This window comes from Diadema antillarum, unplaced genomic scaffold (assembly GCF_040938485.1).
Source record: "Diadema antillarum isolate AM-2024a unplaced genomic scaffold, OU_Dant_1.0 seq00001165_RagTag, whole genome shotgun sequence".
Taxonomy (NCBI): Eukaryota; Metazoa; Echinodermata; class Echinoidea; order Diadematoida; family Diadematidae; genus Diadema; species Diadema antillarum.
Window position 1 is genome coordinate 30,324 of NW_027271972.1, and position 19,520 is coordinate 49,843.

Below are 19,520 nucleotides of genomic sequence, written 5' to 3' on the forward strand. Positions count from 1 at the left end.
CACAAGCAAATGTTATATGTATGGAAGCATTGAATACTTGTCTGTTTGCGCATTCAAGTGACATGTGTAATTGGTTGGTGATACTTCTTCTTTTTTTTGGTCTCTTTTCTTGCAATGTCAATTCTTGAGATGTTCATCTACTTGCAATATTCAAAGCCACAATTTCTTATAACAAATACTGAATAGAATATATTCCTCTTATTAGCTCTGTTATTACGACTGTCTGACACAAGTGGCCAATACAGAAGGCTACAGTATTTGTTGGACAAGCAATATTGAATGACTGGTTTTTGTCAACTGTTCTTGTGTTCATGTTCTGACATATTTCTTATTGAGGCCTTATAAATTACACTTACAGTGCAGAATTTGACCATGTACACTGTATTGTACAGTGGAACCATATTTTAACAAGGTTGGGTATAGGGAGACACCTATTACAACGAGGTAATTTGCAGGTCCCATATCTTTTACATATATTCTTTCCTTTCTATTCCTGATATAACAAGATGTGCGATACACCAAGGAAATTTTAGTAGTCGCAAACAGCTTCTTACAAGAAAGTTTCCCTGTATTCCACCAGCTGAAAAGATTCTTGCTAAGTTGACATGCTATTACTATGGTTTCTTTTTTGTTTTGTTTTTCTAATGTCTGTTTTGGTTTTGTTTTTTTTTTTAGATTGAAGCTGTATACCTGTTCTCGGAGGGTTCGTCTGCCAACACTGCCATGGAGCTGACATTCCAGAAACTCAAGGGAGGCCCTCTACCTGTCAACACAGTGGCATTCAACAGCACAGACTCAACAACCGTCCACTTCCTCAAAGACTTGGCACAGCTAACGGGAGGAAGGTAAGATAGACTACCATAGTTGGAAACTTGTGATCGGGAGGGTGTTTGTAACAGGCAGAAAGCCAAGGAGGGCATGAAATATGTGGGAAGTTTATAGGTAAGGGTATGGTTTTTGTTGGTTGGTTTTCTTTAGTCAATGCTTGCCAGTTTCCTCTGCAAGCAAGACATTCACACAGTAACACAGTAGAGTCAGAGCATGATCAATTCTGCATTAGGAGTGATGATATGTATGCATATTTTTATGTGGTCATTGATGTGTTGTATTAGAGTGACTACATGGTCTAGAGCTGTCACAGATGGATGGAAATAAAATTTGGGAGTGGGCAGAAATAGGAGAAAAGCAAACAAGACAATGATACAGTGGACTCCTGTCTTAACGAAGTCCTCAGGACCGGCATTTTTTTTTTTTTTGGTTATATCGAAATGGCGTTATAACCAAACAAATAAACAATAAAAAACAGAGAGCAGATAATGTTGCAGCCTGAATTTTTACTTTGGTGTAACCGGAGTTTCGTTATAAACCATGTTTGTTATAACAAGAGTGCACTGTAGTAGAATCAAAAGCAGGAATTCCAACAGGGGAATAACTGCATTGACAGTATTATTTTTGAGCCGCAAGCATCATTAACCTTTGGCTGAGGAAATATTGACACTCGATCATGGCATTATTTAAGTGCGCTGTGTGATCTTGTAAGCGTAGCAATCTACACCACATGTGAGTGTGAGACATCATTTTGTTTTGTTTTATATGGTATAGAACAAAATATTCTACAAAGATATTTATCATTGCAGGAAGTTTTCATGGTGTTATTCCCGTTTATTTCAGATTCCACGCCTTTGCTTTCAACAAATTGGACTCGGACGTCAATGGCAATAGTTCGTACAACCACGATACCAAAGCTCCCCTGAGTGGGGTTCCCCCAGGGGCGGGGACGAGAGAGGATGTAATCAACATGTGGCAGGAGCTGGAGGAAGCGAGGGCTATCTTGGGGGAGGTCCAGACAATCCTTGAACATGTGCCAGACACCAGGCAGGATGGTCAGTGGTCATGCCAAATTTTCAACTGCTATGTATTCTTATAAATGTTTTAGCTAATCAACCTTTCTGTACTGTGATTTTGATTGAACTGTCTAAACATTGCAGTGTATGTATGCATTATGTGAAATCTGTGTCATTCTAATAGGAGCTATTATTATACAGTGTCACAGGAAAAGCATGAATACATACAGTTTTAAAACTGTGAATCGCATGCAAAAAAAAAAAAATAGCCTGGCTCAGTCAACATTAAAAGTCTAGTGATGATGCTCTTCAATCTTTCGTATTTTTCCCCAGTATTCGTTGTGATTACAAAATTATTTCAAGCCGCATTTCATTTCAAGATGCTCTGGAGATTAGTGTTAAGTGCAGTGCATTACTGAGATATATGTTTCACAATTCTGCAGTGCTCAGATAAGACTCCTTCGGCATTTAAAGTGTAGAGACCTTTTTATGAAAGGCACTGCAGCAACTATGGTCACCATGGCAACGCTGCATCCAGAATCAACCAGCATTGATCATTGACCTTGTTTCCATGGTATCTGCAGTAATTGCAACTTTCAGTGTTAGTAGGTGCAAACCTCTTCATGAAACAAGGTCCCTTGTCTATCCCAATGATGAAATAGGTGTTTTGCAAGTATCTGAGAGTTACATGTACATCCCTGCAACATTTTGGAGCACACATTCACAAGCTTTTGCCCATGCCAGTCCATCCTTGTGAAATTACTTACCTTCAGTTTTTAAAAATTCATCAGATTCTTTCAAAAGTGGTCTACAAACCCACTTGTTTAATGCCTCTTTTTTGATTCTGTATGTTTCTGTTGATGTTCTTGTACTTGTACTTCCCGTGCTTCTTATAACCCCCTTCCCCCTTTCAATTCTAGAGCACTCCACAGAGTGGCATTATAAATCATATAGCTTGTTATTATCACTATTATTTATTTCCAGTGCCGGATGAAGAGCCACTAGAGACTGGCCCTCAGAAGGAGCGCAGTGAGCAGTACATGAGCTCCAAGGAGTGGCTCTTCAAACGAGGGCTCAAGGCCCGCAGGCTGGACGTCTATGACGTCCTCGCCACGTGCTCCTTCCGACACTGCGACGGCGTGGTAGACATCAAGCAAGCGCCTCACAACGACTTCACAGATGCCGTGAGTCTCTAAAGTGTATTCTCTGCAAAAGTATAGTTTGATGCATGATAATGACAGCCACTAGGTAAATATACCTGTATCCCGCCAATTTGATGATGATTAATGATCGAAACAGTCAATGTCTTATTTATAGCTCCAACCACGAAATAGAATTGCTTCCTGTAATTTGTCTTGTTCTTCCATTTGTAATTTTTGTTATGCATGTGGATATGGCATCTTTCATACCCACCCTTGAATATCTTTTTCAGCAATATTTGTCCATTATTTTGTATGGTGTCAAATAATAACGTGTCACATATCTGTCGTGTGTAGGAAAGTAGAAACAAGCTGGTCAACGCCAAGTACTGCGACAAGTTCTGCCACTTCCAGTGGAAGGATGGTTCCATCAAACACGTCCACGTGACGGCTGACGTGCACCGAGTGTACGAGAGAAAGATGGCCGCGGCCCTTGATGATCTGCAGAGGAGGTGAGGTCATCGTGAGGTCATTTGTGTCACCTGTTGTGATGTATACATTGTTTTTCAGAAGATCGTTCAGCAGATTTTTTAGCTATCATACCACCATGTCTGAGTCTGTTACTGTCTTATGGTTATCCTTATCTTATGTAGCTGCCCAATTCATAGTTGGAATACTGTAGAAGCTGTTCCGCATACAGATATTTTCATGAATGATGTGGTTATGTACAAACATTGTTGCGAGATGTTGTTTTCGCGAATTGATACCGAGGCTGTTGTAAATGCGCAATTACCCTTGCATATGGCGACATCTTTGTGTGTTGTTAAATTCGCCGTCCAACAGCGATTCACAGAATTCGCGAAAATTAAACCCTCACAAATATAACAGCTTATACAGTAAGCGAAGATATTCCAGTCATCTTACAATGTATTCATCAGCCTGTGTTAAAACAAAAGACTGCATCCTTTTGTCTCGTGATTTGTGTCTGAAACATTTCCAAGAATTTTAACGGTTAGAATTAGTGCCTGCATAATTATAGAATTCTGAATTGATGATGTCACGATATTTGCTCATAGCTTAGTGCTGTTTCCATACAAGATACCCTTGCACAAGGCTGTGGGCAGTGGTTTGGAACTGGTTACAAGCATGGTAAGCAACCGTTATGTTCACAGATATTCGGTATCTGTGAGATTGTGTCTGAGAACCCGTTTCCATGGCAATGAATGGCTATGATATCACACTTCAGTCCCCCATAAAAGGCGTATCCTGTGAATAAAAGTCCAGAATAAAACTCAATAAAACTCTATGTTTTCTGACCGTAGACTGGACTGGCTGCAGCAAGGTAGCAGGGAACTGTTTGGAACCATTGTGGAGGACCAGGTCTACATCCTTATCGACATCTCAAACTCCATGGAGAACCATTTGGGACTTGTCAAAGAAAAAATGTACAAGTTAATGCAGGTGAGTGGAAATTAACATTTACAAATTGTGCAAAAAGGAGCCTTTTAACTGTGCTACTATGCACCTTCTAGTATGTACACCAGTGTGGCCTACATGTATGCGTGCACATCTCACTCATTTAGTTTTAGAATTTAGTAATTTTTGCGTGTTGTTAGATTCACAAATTACATCCTACTTGCAAATATTGCAACATGAAAACCCCATGAAATATATGGCATATTCAGTAGTCACAACTCTTCAGGTCAGGAGGGTATCCCGCAGCAGTGTAACATACTACTATGTACCTTCTCATCTTGTAGAACTTTGATTTACAGATCAAATGAAGCGAATAAATGAAGATTATCATCATATTTTTACCTCTCTTTTGTTCCATTGCCTACAGGAGCAACTGCGACACAAAGCCAAGTTCAATCTGGTGAAGTTCGGCAGCCGGGCGTCAGGGTGGAAGGACCGAGCTGTGGAGGTGAACGAGGGGAGCCTCCAGAGTGCCTGGCAGTGGGTGCGTGGACTGGGCGTGGCAGGGTCCACCAACACCCTGTCGGCACTCAAAATGGCCCTGGCTGACTCAAACACACAGGCTGTGTACCTCCTCACAGACGGAAGGCCAGATCATGTAAGTCACTTCTTTGGATTAAAGAAGAATGTTAACCCGTTGAGGACGGGCTGATTTTACTACAACACGCCTTTCCCACAGACACCTGCCCAATTATACTCCAGACTCATCTTCAACGGGTTATTATCACATGAAGATGTTATACTTTCCAGGATTTGAACCAAATGTGAGGTGTAGCACATTTTGTCATATTTGACATTTCAGTGTTTGAAGCTCTTAGAGGAATATTTGGTATAAAAGATAAAGTTGCATCATACATCGTGTAGTTGTCATGGAAAATTGTTTTGTGAAGTGAAGTATTATTTAACTGTCATCCACAGCTCTAGGTGAAGGGCTTCTTTACCCATCTGCATGGAGATGTGTGTTTAGTGAATTGTAAATGTGAATGTAAGTAGGAAGTCGTGCTGCCACTTTTATTTTAGTGATTGTAGTATCTGTTTTCAGTTGAACCCGTGCAGTAAGTACACTGTAATACAGACAAAAACAGAGAAAAGATTGTAGCATTTAATGTTGTCAAGATCTAACCCATCATTCTGCTCTCTGTGCACTTATCAGCACAAATGGCAGGATGCTTCCTATCAACATCTGTGTGTCCTGTAACTTATTGTCAGTCAAGATTGTTGACTTTGCATTCATGTCATTCCCACCTACACCCTAACAATGGCCCTTACGTGAGACTGTTCCATTCATATAGTAGCTGTAGTTAGCCTCACGTACATCATGTCTGAATATATGTGCAATACTGCCAGTGAAATTGCTGGGCATGTTCCAGCTATATTGCAATGCATGTGACGGGTTAACGCCTTAGGAATACAAGTATTATAGAACTGTATCTCTTTTGATAATGGGTGTGTTGACTCTTTTTTAATGTTCCCTGAACCTTACAGCCCCCAAAGACCATCCTGGCACAGGTACAGCTCCAGAAGAGCATTCCAGTCCATTGCATCTCCTTCAACTGCAACGACTCTGAGGCCAACGACTTCCTGGCTCAGCTGTCCTCGGACACGGGAGGGCGCTACCACTACTACTCGGACGACCTGGAGATCCAGCCCGACGGCCCGCAGCCATTTGAGAGCGAGGACGCCCGCCTGATCCGCGAGGAGATGAAGAAGGGGCGGGACGACCTGAAGAAGTTGGCTGACCTCCGAGGGCAGTGTGCACTTCTTGACTGGAGCAACAAGAGCTCCAAGGATATGGGATGCGGCAAGGACCATGCCATACCGTGAGTCTCCCAATCACAATTTCATCTCAATTTTGAGTTGGCAATGTATTAATTGTATTGCCGTCATTAAAACGAAAGCAAATATTTCGAGTCAGTTCAGGGTTAGATTACGTGCAGTGTTTATTCTCAAAGCTTTTACTTATGAATGTCTGAAGTATTGTGAGGGTGAATATAAAAGTGAAGTGCCATAGCTACCTTGCGGCACTTTGCAGCACTTTGTTGTATTCCACAAGTTTCCAAGCACAGTTAAGTAGCATTATTTGGCAGCACACTATTTACACAAGTTCCCCTTTTAATGAATGAGCTCTGCCAATTATTGATTTCTTGCAGGAAAGTATCAATGGCTTTGAATTACATGAATTGATAGGTTGCCATGATGCCTCCAGATACATGTAGATCTGGGCCACAGAAGGAGGGAAAATTCATCATTACCTGGGTATTAACTTATTTACGTTGATGTAGGGCAATTTGTCAATCAGTTGCAATTAAGTTACCACCAGGTGATTTTCATTTGTACAGGAGAGCTGTTATGTTCAGAACAACCTGTGATTCATAAGATGGTGCTAAATAAGTATATTCTGCTGTCAGAGGTAGGGAAATCTGCGGCATAGGTTTGATTTTGTAATTAATAATGATCAGGAGAGGTGAAATTATCCATTTGCCATCATTTCATGATTTCCTTCACATTTTCTCTTCCAGTAAAAGGCCACAGTCAGCAACAGGTGCTAGGTCAGCCTCCCAGATTTTGAGCCGCGACTCAGGGAGCCCCTTGCCGCCCAAGTCCTCTCGTCCGCAGAGCGCCAAGACCTTTGCACCCCGCAGACCCATGTCGGCTCTCAGCTTCACTTCCAGCAGCTCCCATGAGTACTGCCACCCGAAGGGGCGCAGCAGAACCACCACGTACCCACCCCGCCCCCGGTCTGCAGGGGGCAGAGAGAGCAAGGCCAAGCCCCCCAATATAGCATGTAAGTGTTCTTATGACTCTGACCATATCTTACTGTAAATTTTAAGCATTCATTGAGTGTGTGTTTGTGTGTGGCTTTGAAATTAAAGATGTAGGTAAATAAGTGTTCTCGAATGTTTCCACAGTGAACGGCTCTTGCTCCACTGGTCTATTATGACGAATTCTCTCCAAGGTGGTCCCAAGAGTGAATTCTGCGTATTGTAACACATATCACCAGAGCTGTTTCAGTCACTGTTTGAAATCACATCTAGGAAACTCCATCCATAATGTAGCCAAATACAATTAACTGAGTGCTTGTAGATGCTACATTTGTTTCATAAGTCTGTATGGCTGAATAGAGTTTATTTAGTCTCTGTTGCTTGATAGACTGTATTTATATCTACAAGCGAGAGTGCCAAAACAAACCTCTATTCAATGAGGGTAGTAATAGCTCTTCCCTTGGAGGAGCAAACTTTCAAGCTTTCATTCTTCAGTGCTGTCAAACTTCAAACTTCAGTGCCTTCTCTTCTGTGGAGAGGAAGGTTGTATGACTGAGCTGTCCATGAATAGTGTTTTACCAGAGAATCTACAGCATTTGTGGAAATAACCGTATCTGATTACCAATCTAATTGTGTCATTGTTTTTGGCTCAGATCACAACCGCACCAGCTGGCTGAGACTGCGGGGCAGCCTGGATGGCTGGGCCGTGCCAGAAACACAGGTCCTCTTGAACAAGCAGCAGGAGAGATACATCACTGCCTTACAAGGTGAGAGATGAAAATATGATACTGCATGCACCATATATTTCGCACAATTTTTATTTTTGTGAATTTCGCAAGTTGGATGCTATTCATAAATTAACAACATGCAAATTATTAACTCTGATCTCGATATGACTGCGACATGCACATATATTTTTTTCTTCATCACTGTACTCCACAATCGCAAATTTAATCACTCGTGAAATTGTCAGGAAGTTCCGATCCACAAAAGGATAGACTCACTAAACATATGGCGTGTACAGTATGCAGCAAGGGATTGACAGACAAAGAAATGAACCAGCAATAATGCCAAAGAGTCAGATTCACTCTGATAGCACAATAAAAATATGTTATAAGAGAGTCATATTAGAAATGACAGTTATAAATGATATTACAGTTGGAAAATGGCAGCTATTAGTTTGCTTTCTTATGCAGAATGTGTGTTTCCATCATCTTGATAATCACTACATAAACACACATCAAGACAGGTATATAGTTAACCGATCTTTCTGTGTATTGAAAGCACAAGCATGAAACTCTATCTTAGAAACTAGCACAGTAATAATGTGTACATCTACAGTGTATAAGTTTACCCTGTTGACATTGTATGTGAAAAGTCACTGTATATTTGCATCCCAGACATGCACTGCTATTGCATAACTTATTTGTATGATTTGATTGTCATCAAACAATTGTATTTCTTTGATACAGACATTGCAAAGCAGCAGGAAAATGCCAAGAAGAAGAAGCTAAAGAAAAAGAAAGAGTAAGTGGTTCTTTTTTACTTCTCAGTACAGTTCCCAGTACAGGTCTAAATTCAAAAGTTAACACTTTGAGAAAGTGTCTTTAAAAAAAAATAGACTAGTTTCTAGTTTAGCTCATCAGTATAGCTTTTCATTTTGTGCCTTTTCTTTCTCGTCATTTGGGGACATGTTTCAGGATATAACATTTTTGTAGTCAGCTTCTATGATAGAATTGTAAAAAATGAATTGAAGGGGTTATTATGATGAAAGATGGTCAATCGGGTGATATTCCATCTTATTCATAATTTTATTTAATTCTACAAAGGCTGTTTATGTCTGTTGTGTTTTTATCTCGTATTTACAAGATTGTTTTATTAAATGTGGATGTACAACTGTATGTTTTATATTGTATGCAGTATGTAGACAGACATCAATTACTAGTACTGGACTCTTTCTGTGATACATCATCCTTTACTTCCTCTCCATAGCCCACTTCAAGTATCTTCCAAGCGTTGGCTAAAGAAGAACGGTCTGGTGGCCAAGAAACTGACCATCTACGATGCCCTCGGAGGAACCATGGTCAAGCAGAAGGCCAAATACGTTCCCATCCTGGACAAGTATGTCATCTCACAAGTGTTCAACGAGGTAAGGGGACTTTCTCCGTATTTCTGCTGTTCCTGTTGTTGAAGATTGTTTTTGATGTTGTTTTTGTAGTTGTTATTGTTGATGATAGTGTTGGTGTTGGTGCTGGTGTTGGTGTAGATGGTTGTGGTGATGATGGTGGTGATGATGGTGGTGATGATGATGGTGGTGATGATGGTGGTGATGATGATGGTGATGGTGGTGATGGTGATAGTGATGGTGGTGATGATGATGGTGGTGGTGATGATGGTGGCAATGATGATGGTGATGATGGTGGTGATGGTGATGATGATGATGATGGTGATGATGAATTGATAATGATAATGGCATTGATGATGATGATGATGGTGATGATGGTGGTGATGATGGTGGTGGTGGTGTAAAGACACCATACTGACATCTGATTAGCTGATAGGTCAAACAGATGTGGAAATTGTAATGTTTGCAGTGAACCAAAATATGCATCACAGATGCAAACTTTCCACCATTCTTTGCTGATCAACAAATCCTTTAACTGGACTTTGCTCTGACCCTCAGGTAATGCCACTGGCCCATGTGACTGGCCACAAACAGGAGATAAACCTGATCAATCCAGGGGCCGTCGACCTCAAGGCCTACGAAGACAAGGTGAAAGCTGCCCTCAACCTCTACCGTCGGAGGCTAGACATGATTGTCTGGCATGCTCTGTCAGATGAGGATAAGGAGCAGTAAGTTCAAAGTTCACAGATTTTGGATGTCTTTCTTGCCATCCAACTCTCAAATTTAACGTTGTACATTTTCATTGTGAAATCTTTGCTTGACCTGTAAAGGCTGCTAGTTCAACATTCTCTGTTTGAATGAAAAATGGCTGAATGCAAAAGGAATTAGTAGACTAATACATGGATGACAATAGAAGTAAGTGTTCACACAACATATGTTAATTGTCAATTTTTTTAGCAGAGACCAACCTGAAAATGTTAATTAGATAGGAGCTTGCAAATGACAGCTTGTAGCATGTTTAAAGCTTCCCATGTGTATAGTGGAATATGCTCAGTATTTGAGAAAAGATGTGAAATGAAGCAATTATAACTGTTGTAGACCTCTTTGTTGATATACAAAGTGGAATGATATGCAAACTATCCTGAGGAATCCCAAATCAATTTACTAGTATGATGATTTAGATTTAAGTACTGGTAGTCATCCTTTGTTTAGCATATTCTAAGCCATTTTTTCTAACTCTTTTTTCATCATTTCTTAACTTCAGTTTGGAGCCAGACTCCTTCCTGGATAATCGCCAGGAGTACATGGAGGCACTGGAGCGGCTGGGCTGGCCAGTCACCGAGAAGGACATCGTGCTGCTTGAAGAGGAGATTGAGAAGGGGGAACGCTACCTCAAGAAGAGCGAGATGCTGCGCCGCCACATCCGGGAGCAGAAGCTGGGTCACTCCACCTCCTCTCATGGGAGCAGCTCAAAGTTCGGGGATTCCCGGAGGCCTCGCAGCGTCCGCAGCAGTTCGCGCATGGAAGCGTACGACGATGTCGATGACAAGGATAGTGATGATCATGACGATGATGATGATGATGGGGAAGATGATGAGGATGAGGAGAAGGATCTGGATGAAAAAGACACTGATGAGGATGCAGAGGATGCAGAATCTGCCCTCCACCAGTCAGACACATCTCGTAGCCATGGAAACAAGAGTGAGAGGACTGCATCAGACAAGGACTCCATTGCCTCATCGTCATCGCCCGAGGAGGAAGACGAGTACTTGTCATCAGAAAAAGACATTCAGGAAGAGGTAGACAACCGATTACAGTACATGTCCATTTAGACCAAGATAATAGTTCAGTTGTGTATGAAATTACTTCAGGGAACAGCTAATGAGAGATGGCATGCTTTATTAGCCTTTGTCAGATGATGAATAGAATATTGGTGACCACGTAGTGAAGAAGTTAAGTGACAATGACCCATAATTTTCCCGTGTACACAATGCTTTTGCCTATGTCTGCAAATCTGCTCATTCATGCTGTGTTTTGAATTCACAAAAATATTTCATTGTATGATTTTTGCATTTGGAACTGGAGAAAAAGAAAACAATTGCAGCAAATATACTTCATGCAGTGATTGTAAGCACAATGTTGCTGAATCATAGTGTTGGCACATGCAATAGCCAAGCTGAGTAAAAAAAAAACAACAACAACCAGTGACAGCAGAATTTCACCTTAAATGCTGACAAATAGATATCGTGATATACATTTCTTTGCATACCGTACAGTGTGAATGCAGTCAGAGCTGTGACACACATAGTAATTATGAGAACTTATGTACAAATAAACACAAGAATAATTGGCTAGCATTTCATTGAAATTTAAATCATTATGTTGAGGTGAACTTTCTGCAGTAAAATCTTGCGGTTTCACTTTATTTTGGCTGTAACAAGGTGCTTTGAGAAGAACAAATACTTCAAATGAGCAAAAGAAGAATATCCACCTGTTATTTTCATTTCTTATGAAAACTATGTCACCATAATCATGGGTGCATTTGTTCTTGACACTGCAGAAATGAATTGTGCGATAACACCATAATTTCTTCCTATGAATGTCTTTCACGTAATCCGTCATATAAACCAGTGTGCTGAAAGTATTATATTTTACAAAATCTCATGTCTGGCATATTTCCGCCAGCATTCTTATCCCACCCACAGTCTGTCCTCCAATTTTGTAGTTTCTTATGGTAAAGATGACAGTTCAATAAACAACATCGTGATAATTCTGTGATTTTGCTGAGAAATTCAATGACTGCTGCTCATATCTCTTGAAACATTCTTAGTCAAGGCATGTCCCTTGAGCACGTTAGTTATGTGGAATTGGCACATTATAAGTACCCTGTATTATTATTATTGTTATTATTATTATTAATATTATTATTATTATTATTATTATTATTATTATAATATAAGGGGGAAAAAGTTGTGGTATGTAGTGGTGGCTTAAATGTGCAATTTTTTTATTCAAAATCTTACAAGGTATGATGTGATATGGTTTTTGCATATTTTACCTGCTTTGTTTTATCAAGTGTGTGAAACAACTGTAAAGTGTGGCCAGTTTTGTTCAGCGTGTACTGTAAAAGTGGATATTTTCGCGCGACTAATTTTTCGCCCTTGGCCCGGTGAGAAGAGTTTCGCGTGTTTTTAATTCCGCGGAATCAAGACAGTAAGTACAAGAACATATGGCAAGCAAAAATATTCGCGTGCTTTTATTTTCACGCTAGTTTTGGGTTGCGCGAAATGCGCGAAAATTACAACACCGCGAAATTTCCACTTGTACAGTATACCATGTCAAGATCAACATAAAGTATTTTTGTACAGATGGTATAATTAAAATGTTTAGTGTTGAATAGTCTTATTACGGCACAGCTATGTACTAGGTTTTTTGATATAACATGTGTTTAAGGTCAGTAGGGGAAGTGCGTTAGTGATTCTGTTGGCTAAAGATCTGTTGTAAGAGACAGTTGCAGCAACGTACTGTACATCTGTTGGACTTTGTAGTTTAAAGAATATTATCATTAACCAACACAGCCTTGACTTCTCAAAACATGAAGATATATCATGTGAAATCATTTTCATATTTTACATATATGTATGCTTTTGATCTTGTATGCTTTTGACCTTTCATTCTTAAAGCATGATGTAGAGGCGTTAGATATTGTAAATCAGAAATTTCACATTTGCAATGACTTATCATGGTGAATCAGAGTTTTCTGCCTGGAGAAAGTCAATGTAGATGCTACAATACAAGTTGTACCTCATACCCTAGATACAATAGATAACTAATTGCATCTTCAGATGGAAATACTGGAATAGACATCTCTTGAAAAGATTATCATCACTGACATACTACATGCAGCGGACAAACCATTCGAAAACATGTTTTAGCAGAGGCGCAGGACTACATGTACAAAGTAGAAAAAAAAAAGAAACAACTTCACCACATTCCTTGCTGTAAGCATAAATGTCTTTCTAAAAAGTTATCTGTGCAGCTGCCAATATTATAAACTATTATAGTTCCCTATGTAGAAGTTGTTAGCACCAAGCGATGAATTTTATCCTACCAGAGGTGTTTTTGCAAAGCTATGACATTGTTTTGTATGGTATTGTAAGTTTATTTCATATGGAATGTTCATTTCAGTAGAAGTGACTGCCAGTTACAATATGAGTTATCATAATATTCAAGTTGATGGTTACATGTGTAGCATGAAGTATAATGTCTATGCAAACCTTTCTTTGTGGTAGCGTGTTGCCATGGCTTAAAGGTTCCTTGGATACCACACTGGTTTTTCACATAACAAGAATAATTTGTCGAATAATATGAACAGTTGTCTTTCATCACTGCCCAAGTAACTTCGAATGAGAAATCTCAGCATCTTTGTCTTTTGTATCAGCTGACATTTTATTTTTTCTTATTCTCTTTGCCGAATGTGATTAAATGAATGTATCAAATCAGAACCATGAATCCGTAATCAGCAGTGAGTTTAATTTTGAGTTGTGGTGAAGACAGCTTGATTCTGGGACATTTGCACATGGCTTGCTACCAGCACAGAGGGGTTTCCATGAAACAGCAACTGAGCAGCATATTTTGCTGGAACTTAAATGTACAAATGAGTTTATACAGCAAGAAGAAGAAGAAATGTATGGAGGCTGTAAGCTGATAATTAATCCTGATGGTGTCCAAATTTGTTTGTACGCCAGGCTGGTCTGATGAGGAGAAGTAGCTCACTCCAGGCATCACCAAGGGGTCATGTGCAAAAGTCCAAGAAACCAGTTGTCAAGTGGAAGGGGGTGAAGGAGATGAACCAGTTCAGCCAAGGGGCGCGCATCGTCGGGCGGAGCAAAGAGGATGGCCTCTACTACCCAGGTGAGATGGGTGGAGGAAATCTGTGGTTGGCTGAGTGTGTGTGGTAATGCGATGCTACTCGGTGATATGATTGAGGGTGCGTTTATCTGAAGATTTTTAAAGGCAGAATCATGATCCTAAAGGCGTTTGAGGCATTTTCGGATGATAGAAAAACGCAACCGTGTTTTCAAACATGTTTAAACTCCAACTTGAAACACCATTCAAAGGGCGATTTTAAACGCATTTGAGACCATGATCATCTTTCTGCGAGTAGAAAACGCAATGCCGTTTTGAAACGCCTTTCTCCAAGTTGCCAAGGTCATCCTCCAGTATACTGTACACGTTGTCGGTTACAAAAATGCACACGCCTCCTTTAGCATCTACTTCCAGGGTCGAATGACGCAAAGCAGCTCTGCAGTGACGGCACTTGGAATCATGATTATGATGTTATGATAAATGCAATACCCCGAGAATCACGTTTCAAACCACGTTCGTGAACACAATTGGAAATGCATGTGAAACCTGATTCTCCCTCTCAAATTAGATAAACGCAGCCTTAATATCAGAGAGATAGAGAAGGGAGATGCTTAGTCTAAAATTGGTCTTGAACTTTTGATCTCGCCACGTTGAAGTTGACGTAGCATTGACAGCTGAAAATTGCAGAGGTAAATAGTGTGTATTGAGATCAAACATTTTAACACCAATTTCAGATGAAGTACCAACTACAGATGACACACGCTATAACACACATTTCCTGTAGACGCACTACCCCTGTATACTTGGGACTAGTCTTCAACGAGTTAACCTATCTATGCATTCGTAAAGAAATACATTCAGTCATTTCTTGCCAATAGTTCTAAGTTTTCAATAAGAGGTAGGATCTGATGATTTGATGTTATATAATCTTTATGTATAATCATAATGTGCAAATGTGTGTGTACATCGTATGTGTGTGTGTGTGTGTGTGTGTGTGTGTGTGTGTGTGTGTGTGTGTGTGTGAGATGTTTTTCCAACAATTTGAAGATCTGCTGCACATTTTAATAAGCTTATATTTGCTTGGTCTTACCAGTCCCATTCTTCCATTCTTTCACACCATTCTTCCAATTGACATGACAAGGAATAGGAGGCAAAGAAACAAAGACACAAACAAAGACACAAACCATCACGCCCTCAGGTTTGCTTTACTGTGGAAGCTGTTACTTTTGCATACAGATATTTTTGCTAGTCTCACCCCACCATTTTATGCAATCAAGATCAGGTGGCGGTATTTTCATGTGTTGTTAAATTTGTGACCCAACAGTGATTTGCAGAATTTATTAATTTTATACAAAATTAAACCTTCAAGGTGACAGCATTTATATTATTGATTTCATAGCTTGTTGTAGCTCTAAGGACGACTGTTAGTAGTCACACAGTGGATAACCAAGGAACACCATTTTATGAATTCATATTATAATCCATGATTTGTGGCTGTCGTGTGATCCAGGTGTGGTGGTGAGAGTGCCCAGCGTGAAGCACATCGACGTCTTCTTTCCCGTTGTGGGCGACAAGGTCAGAATACCCTCTTGTTCGGCAATCCAGCTGAAGGGTGCCCAGGCCCAGCCCCGGCTCACGGTAGGTACCAGGATGCAACCAGACAGTTTGCCCTTTCTAATGAGCCAGCTAGCATCTGGCACGAGGATTATAAAAGGGTTGTCAAAGGTTTAGTATATGAAGTGAGAATTCACTAAGTAGTGTATTTCTGCCTCCCTTGACCCAGGTAGCATCTGGCATGAGGATTGGTGAAGGTTAACAGTAAGTAGTGCATTTCTGCCCCCTTCTGGCATTTGTCAAACATCAGTTTGCATTTTATATCTCTTGCACATCAAAGTGTTTGGCTTACCTATCAAAACTAATAGTTTTTCCAAACAGGCAGGTTATTTTGATTTTTTTTTTTTTTTTTTGAGGGGGCAGACAGTTGGGCAGGCTTTATATTTGGTTCTCTTCTGTGCTGATTTCCCACATGTTCTGTGATCAAAGGTAAAAAAGAATTATGCATCTTATTTTTCCGCTAAGTGGCTGCACAGTATGTACTCATTTTGGCCATGTAAATGTTGTCGCTCAAACATCAAAATGTTTCATTTTTTGTGTACTGCTGCTATTATTTCGTTCCACACAAAAAAAAAAATTCTTGATCAAGTAATTACAGCTAGAGCAATTCCTTCTTTTCTTCTGATTATATCAACAACAACAACAGCAAATGGTGCAACAAAACAGTAGGGGTCTTTCATTGAAAACTCAACAACACTGCATCATTTCAGGGTGAAAATATTAATTCATATGCGTCACTGTGTTTTTCCATTTACCGAGAAGATTAACTACTGTAACAGTAATTTCATTTGCAAGCCGACAGTATTTTTATTTTTTCCACAGTATTATATGCACAACTATCAATTCCAAAGATTAGCATAAAAAATATGCAGAATAACGTGACATATGATGGGACGTAGCACTTAGCAACTGCCAACTGACCAAGCCTACCTCTTGCCCCGATGCATCAAACACTGTCTCACTCTCTCCTTTCCGTTCGATCTCCTTGGTAGACTGGAGACTGCGTCCTGGCGAGACTGGACTCGGAGGAGGACGAGGTGTGGGTACCGGGTATCATCATGGTGGGACCAGCCGATGAGACCAGACAGACCAAATTTTACACCATCGTCACCTACGATGCAGACAAGGTGAGCCACACCCAAGTCCTGTGCCTCAAACTCTCTTCTCTCTTTTTATTTTTACCTCTGCCAAGGGAGGAGGTTATGTTTTCATTACCATTTGTTTGTTTGTCCGCGTGCAAAATAACTCAAAACGTTGCCAACGGATTTAGATGAAACTTGCAGGAAAGGTTGAAAATGATACAAGGAACAGATGATAAAATTTTGGTAGTGATCCAGAAATTTTTATGGATTTTATAAAGGATATTTGCTAGTTTGGCAGGTAGGGTCAATGAACTTGGGAGTTCAAGTTGCGCAATTTTTTAGGTTTTCATACGTGCTCTAAAGTGCTTGCTCTAGTTTCTGCTTAACCGAGGCGCGCCGCACAGCTGGAAGTTGATGATGTAACAAAAGGCTTCTATATTGGGAAATCAGGCACTTTTCAGCATGCATATGCCATGGGTAGAAATCACTGATCTCTATTGAAGAACAAGATCAGTGGTGGAAATGAGCTGCTTGGGGGAGGTCTGGGCTCTCAGTGCTTCTCTAGTTTACTTTTTATTAAGGTCTCAAAGACAGTTAAGAATCACTATTTGTGACTTTGCTATCCCCCACCCCCTGCATGGCACATGGGGGATTTTCTGTGTGGGATGAACCAAAGTACGCAGGATGCATAACTTGGTGAAGTGGTCCAGCCCAAGTGCATACAACTGGACCCCATGGAAGACCAGCTAGTGCAGCATAGTATGGGCCATCCAGCCATTTTCTCAGATGGAAAAATTAAACAAATAAACTCATCTCTTTAAAGCTGATGTACTAGGAGGGAGTATTCTTCTTGCTGGGTTGTTTCAAGTAATAGATGTCATCTGGTGCATTCAAATTTACTTGGTTGTTCCACTGTTATACACGTAATATAAATGTCCCCCCCCCCCCCCAAACAAACAAAAAACAAAACAGCAAACAAACAAACAAATGAACAAAACTAACAACTATAAACAAACATAGACAAAATGAGCAATAGAACAAAAAAAAGTAATGATAATGACGTAGCTGTGAGTGTGTGTAGTTAGATAATGATATTACCAAAATATCTTTTGTTCATGCTTTGTTATTTTTTTCTTCACCTGCAACAGATCAGTGTACTGCGCAATGCTCTGCTGAAGATATCGCAACAGGAATACAACTCCATGGTCCGATTCATCATGACAGTAAGGGGACCAAAAATGACACGGTAAGTTGATGATTCTCTTTGTGGTCATTACAAGTTCTTTGAGACCAGTTTAGATTAAATTTCAAAATACTCCCACAGATTATCTACCAAATGAATGTCACATATATGTCATTATTGTCATTAAGTTTAGTGATTGACTACAGTTAAGGGAGAATTGCTTGAAAGATCTCATGACACAGAAAAGATTTCTTTATGTTTACAGTATCTAAATAGTTTGAAGAATGCTTGTGTTGACGGAGATGATCTCACATGCTGAAAATTTTCATTGATAATGACATTAACATGGTAAGTTTGTTTTACAGTCATGTACAGATATACGATGTTGTCAAATACGATATGTGCAAGATGCTTCATTTGTTCAGTGAAATAGTAAATCTCAAGAAAATGTCAATTATAGTTTGATATCTGAGTGTACATGATATTACCATTCCAAACATAACTGTGAGTGGGATAGTGCTATGCAATATAGTAATGCAATGCAATTTACCAGTGCCCAAGCAACATTTTTCCAACACACAGTGATAGAAGTAACCATAGCAACAGCTAGGCAACATCAAATTCGTGCTCCCTGTCTATGCGTTCTGTAACTTCGCATGTCATGTAGAGATGCATTTTGGAAAATTCTTCATTAACTTCCGTATGCATTCAGATTTCTGGTGTTGAATAACTTTCTTCAATCATGTTCTCTGCAGGGACGAACGAGCCAGCATCGTCACCGTGGACAAGATCAGAAGACTCGCGGAGAAGGCTTCCGTGGCTTCCCCAAAGGAGAAGAAACGGAGGAGGAGGCAAGAAAGAGATCCCGAGGACATCCCCGCCGACACCAACAAAGACAACGATGCGAGCAGCGATGAGGATAACCACGACAGGGAGGAAGATGAGGTGGAAGAAGGAGGAAAGAGGAAGGATGAAGACAGAGATAGCAATAGAACCAAAGATACCAGTGATGACGGGGATTCCGATGAAAAAGACGGTGGGGGCAACGATTCGGAGTCAGACGGTGACCTCTCTCGTTCAGCGCGCAGCGATCAATCCTCGGACCACCACTCCCATTCCGACGACAACCGCTCGGATGAGGAGGGCAGTGATGAAGAGGTTAGAATAGTCATTTTGTGTTCCCACGTATTGCATTAGAATTACAGAGAGGATGACAACATTTGTGTTAATAACAATGATGATATTATGATCATAGAACAGTGGTGGATCCAGAGGGGGTGCACTGGGTGCATCCCCCCATTAATTTTGTTTTCTGTTTTTTTTAATGAAAAATAAAAATAAATAATTACAAGGGGGTGCATGTGACCCCTTTAATTTTTTTTCTTTGGGGGGGGGGGGGGGGGGGGGCTTGCTCACTTGTCAGCTG

General features: G+C 40.3%; 1 protein-coding gene across 1 annotated transcript in view; it reads left to right on the forward strand.

Moving 5' to 3' along the window:
* LOC139744364 (von Willebrand factor A domain-containing protein 3B-like) overlaps nucleotides 1-19,520 on the forward strand; it is a 120,670-nt gene that overhangs the window by 8,715 nt on the left and 92,435 nt on the right. The window contains exons 6-23 of the mRNA XM_071654804.1: nucleotides 676-845; nucleotides 1,672-1,883; nucleotides 2,829-3,028; nucleotides 3,341-3,495; nucleotides 4,306-4,444; nucleotides 4,827-5,057; nucleotides 5,945-6,279; nucleotides 6,979-7,244; nucleotides 7,875-7,988; nucleotides 8,694-8,748; nucleotides 9,214-9,370; nucleotides 9,905-10,074; nucleotides 10,611-11,145; nucleotides 14,095-14,260; nucleotides 15,726-15,853; nucleotides 16,822-16,956; nucleotides 18,060-18,157; nucleotides 18,850-19,252. Coding sequence (XP_071510905.1) covers nucleotides 676-845; nucleotides 1,672-1,883; nucleotides 2,829-3,028; nucleotides 3,341-3,495; nucleotides 4,306-4,444; nucleotides 4,827-5,057; nucleotides 5,945-6,279; nucleotides 6,979-7,244; nucleotides 7,875-7,988; nucleotides 8,694-8,748; nucleotides 9,214-9,370; nucleotides 9,905-10,074; nucleotides 10,611-11,145; nucleotides 14,095-14,260; nucleotides 15,726-15,853; nucleotides 16,822-16,956; nucleotides 18,060-18,157; nucleotides 18,850-19,252 — 3,669 coding nt within the window. The remainder of the gene's footprint in view (nucleotides 1-675; nucleotides 846-1,671; nucleotides 1,884-2,828; nucleotides 3,029-3,340; nucleotides 3,496-4,305; nucleotides 4,445-4,826; nucleotides 5,058-5,944; nucleotides 6,280-6,978; nucleotides 7,245-7,874; nucleotides 7,989-8,693; nucleotides 8,749-9,213; nucleotides 9,371-9,904; nucleotides 10,075-10,610; nucleotides 11,146-14,094; nucleotides 14,261-15,725; nucleotides 15,854-16,821; nucleotides 16,957-18,059; nucleotides 18,158-18,849; nucleotides 19,253-19,520) is intronic.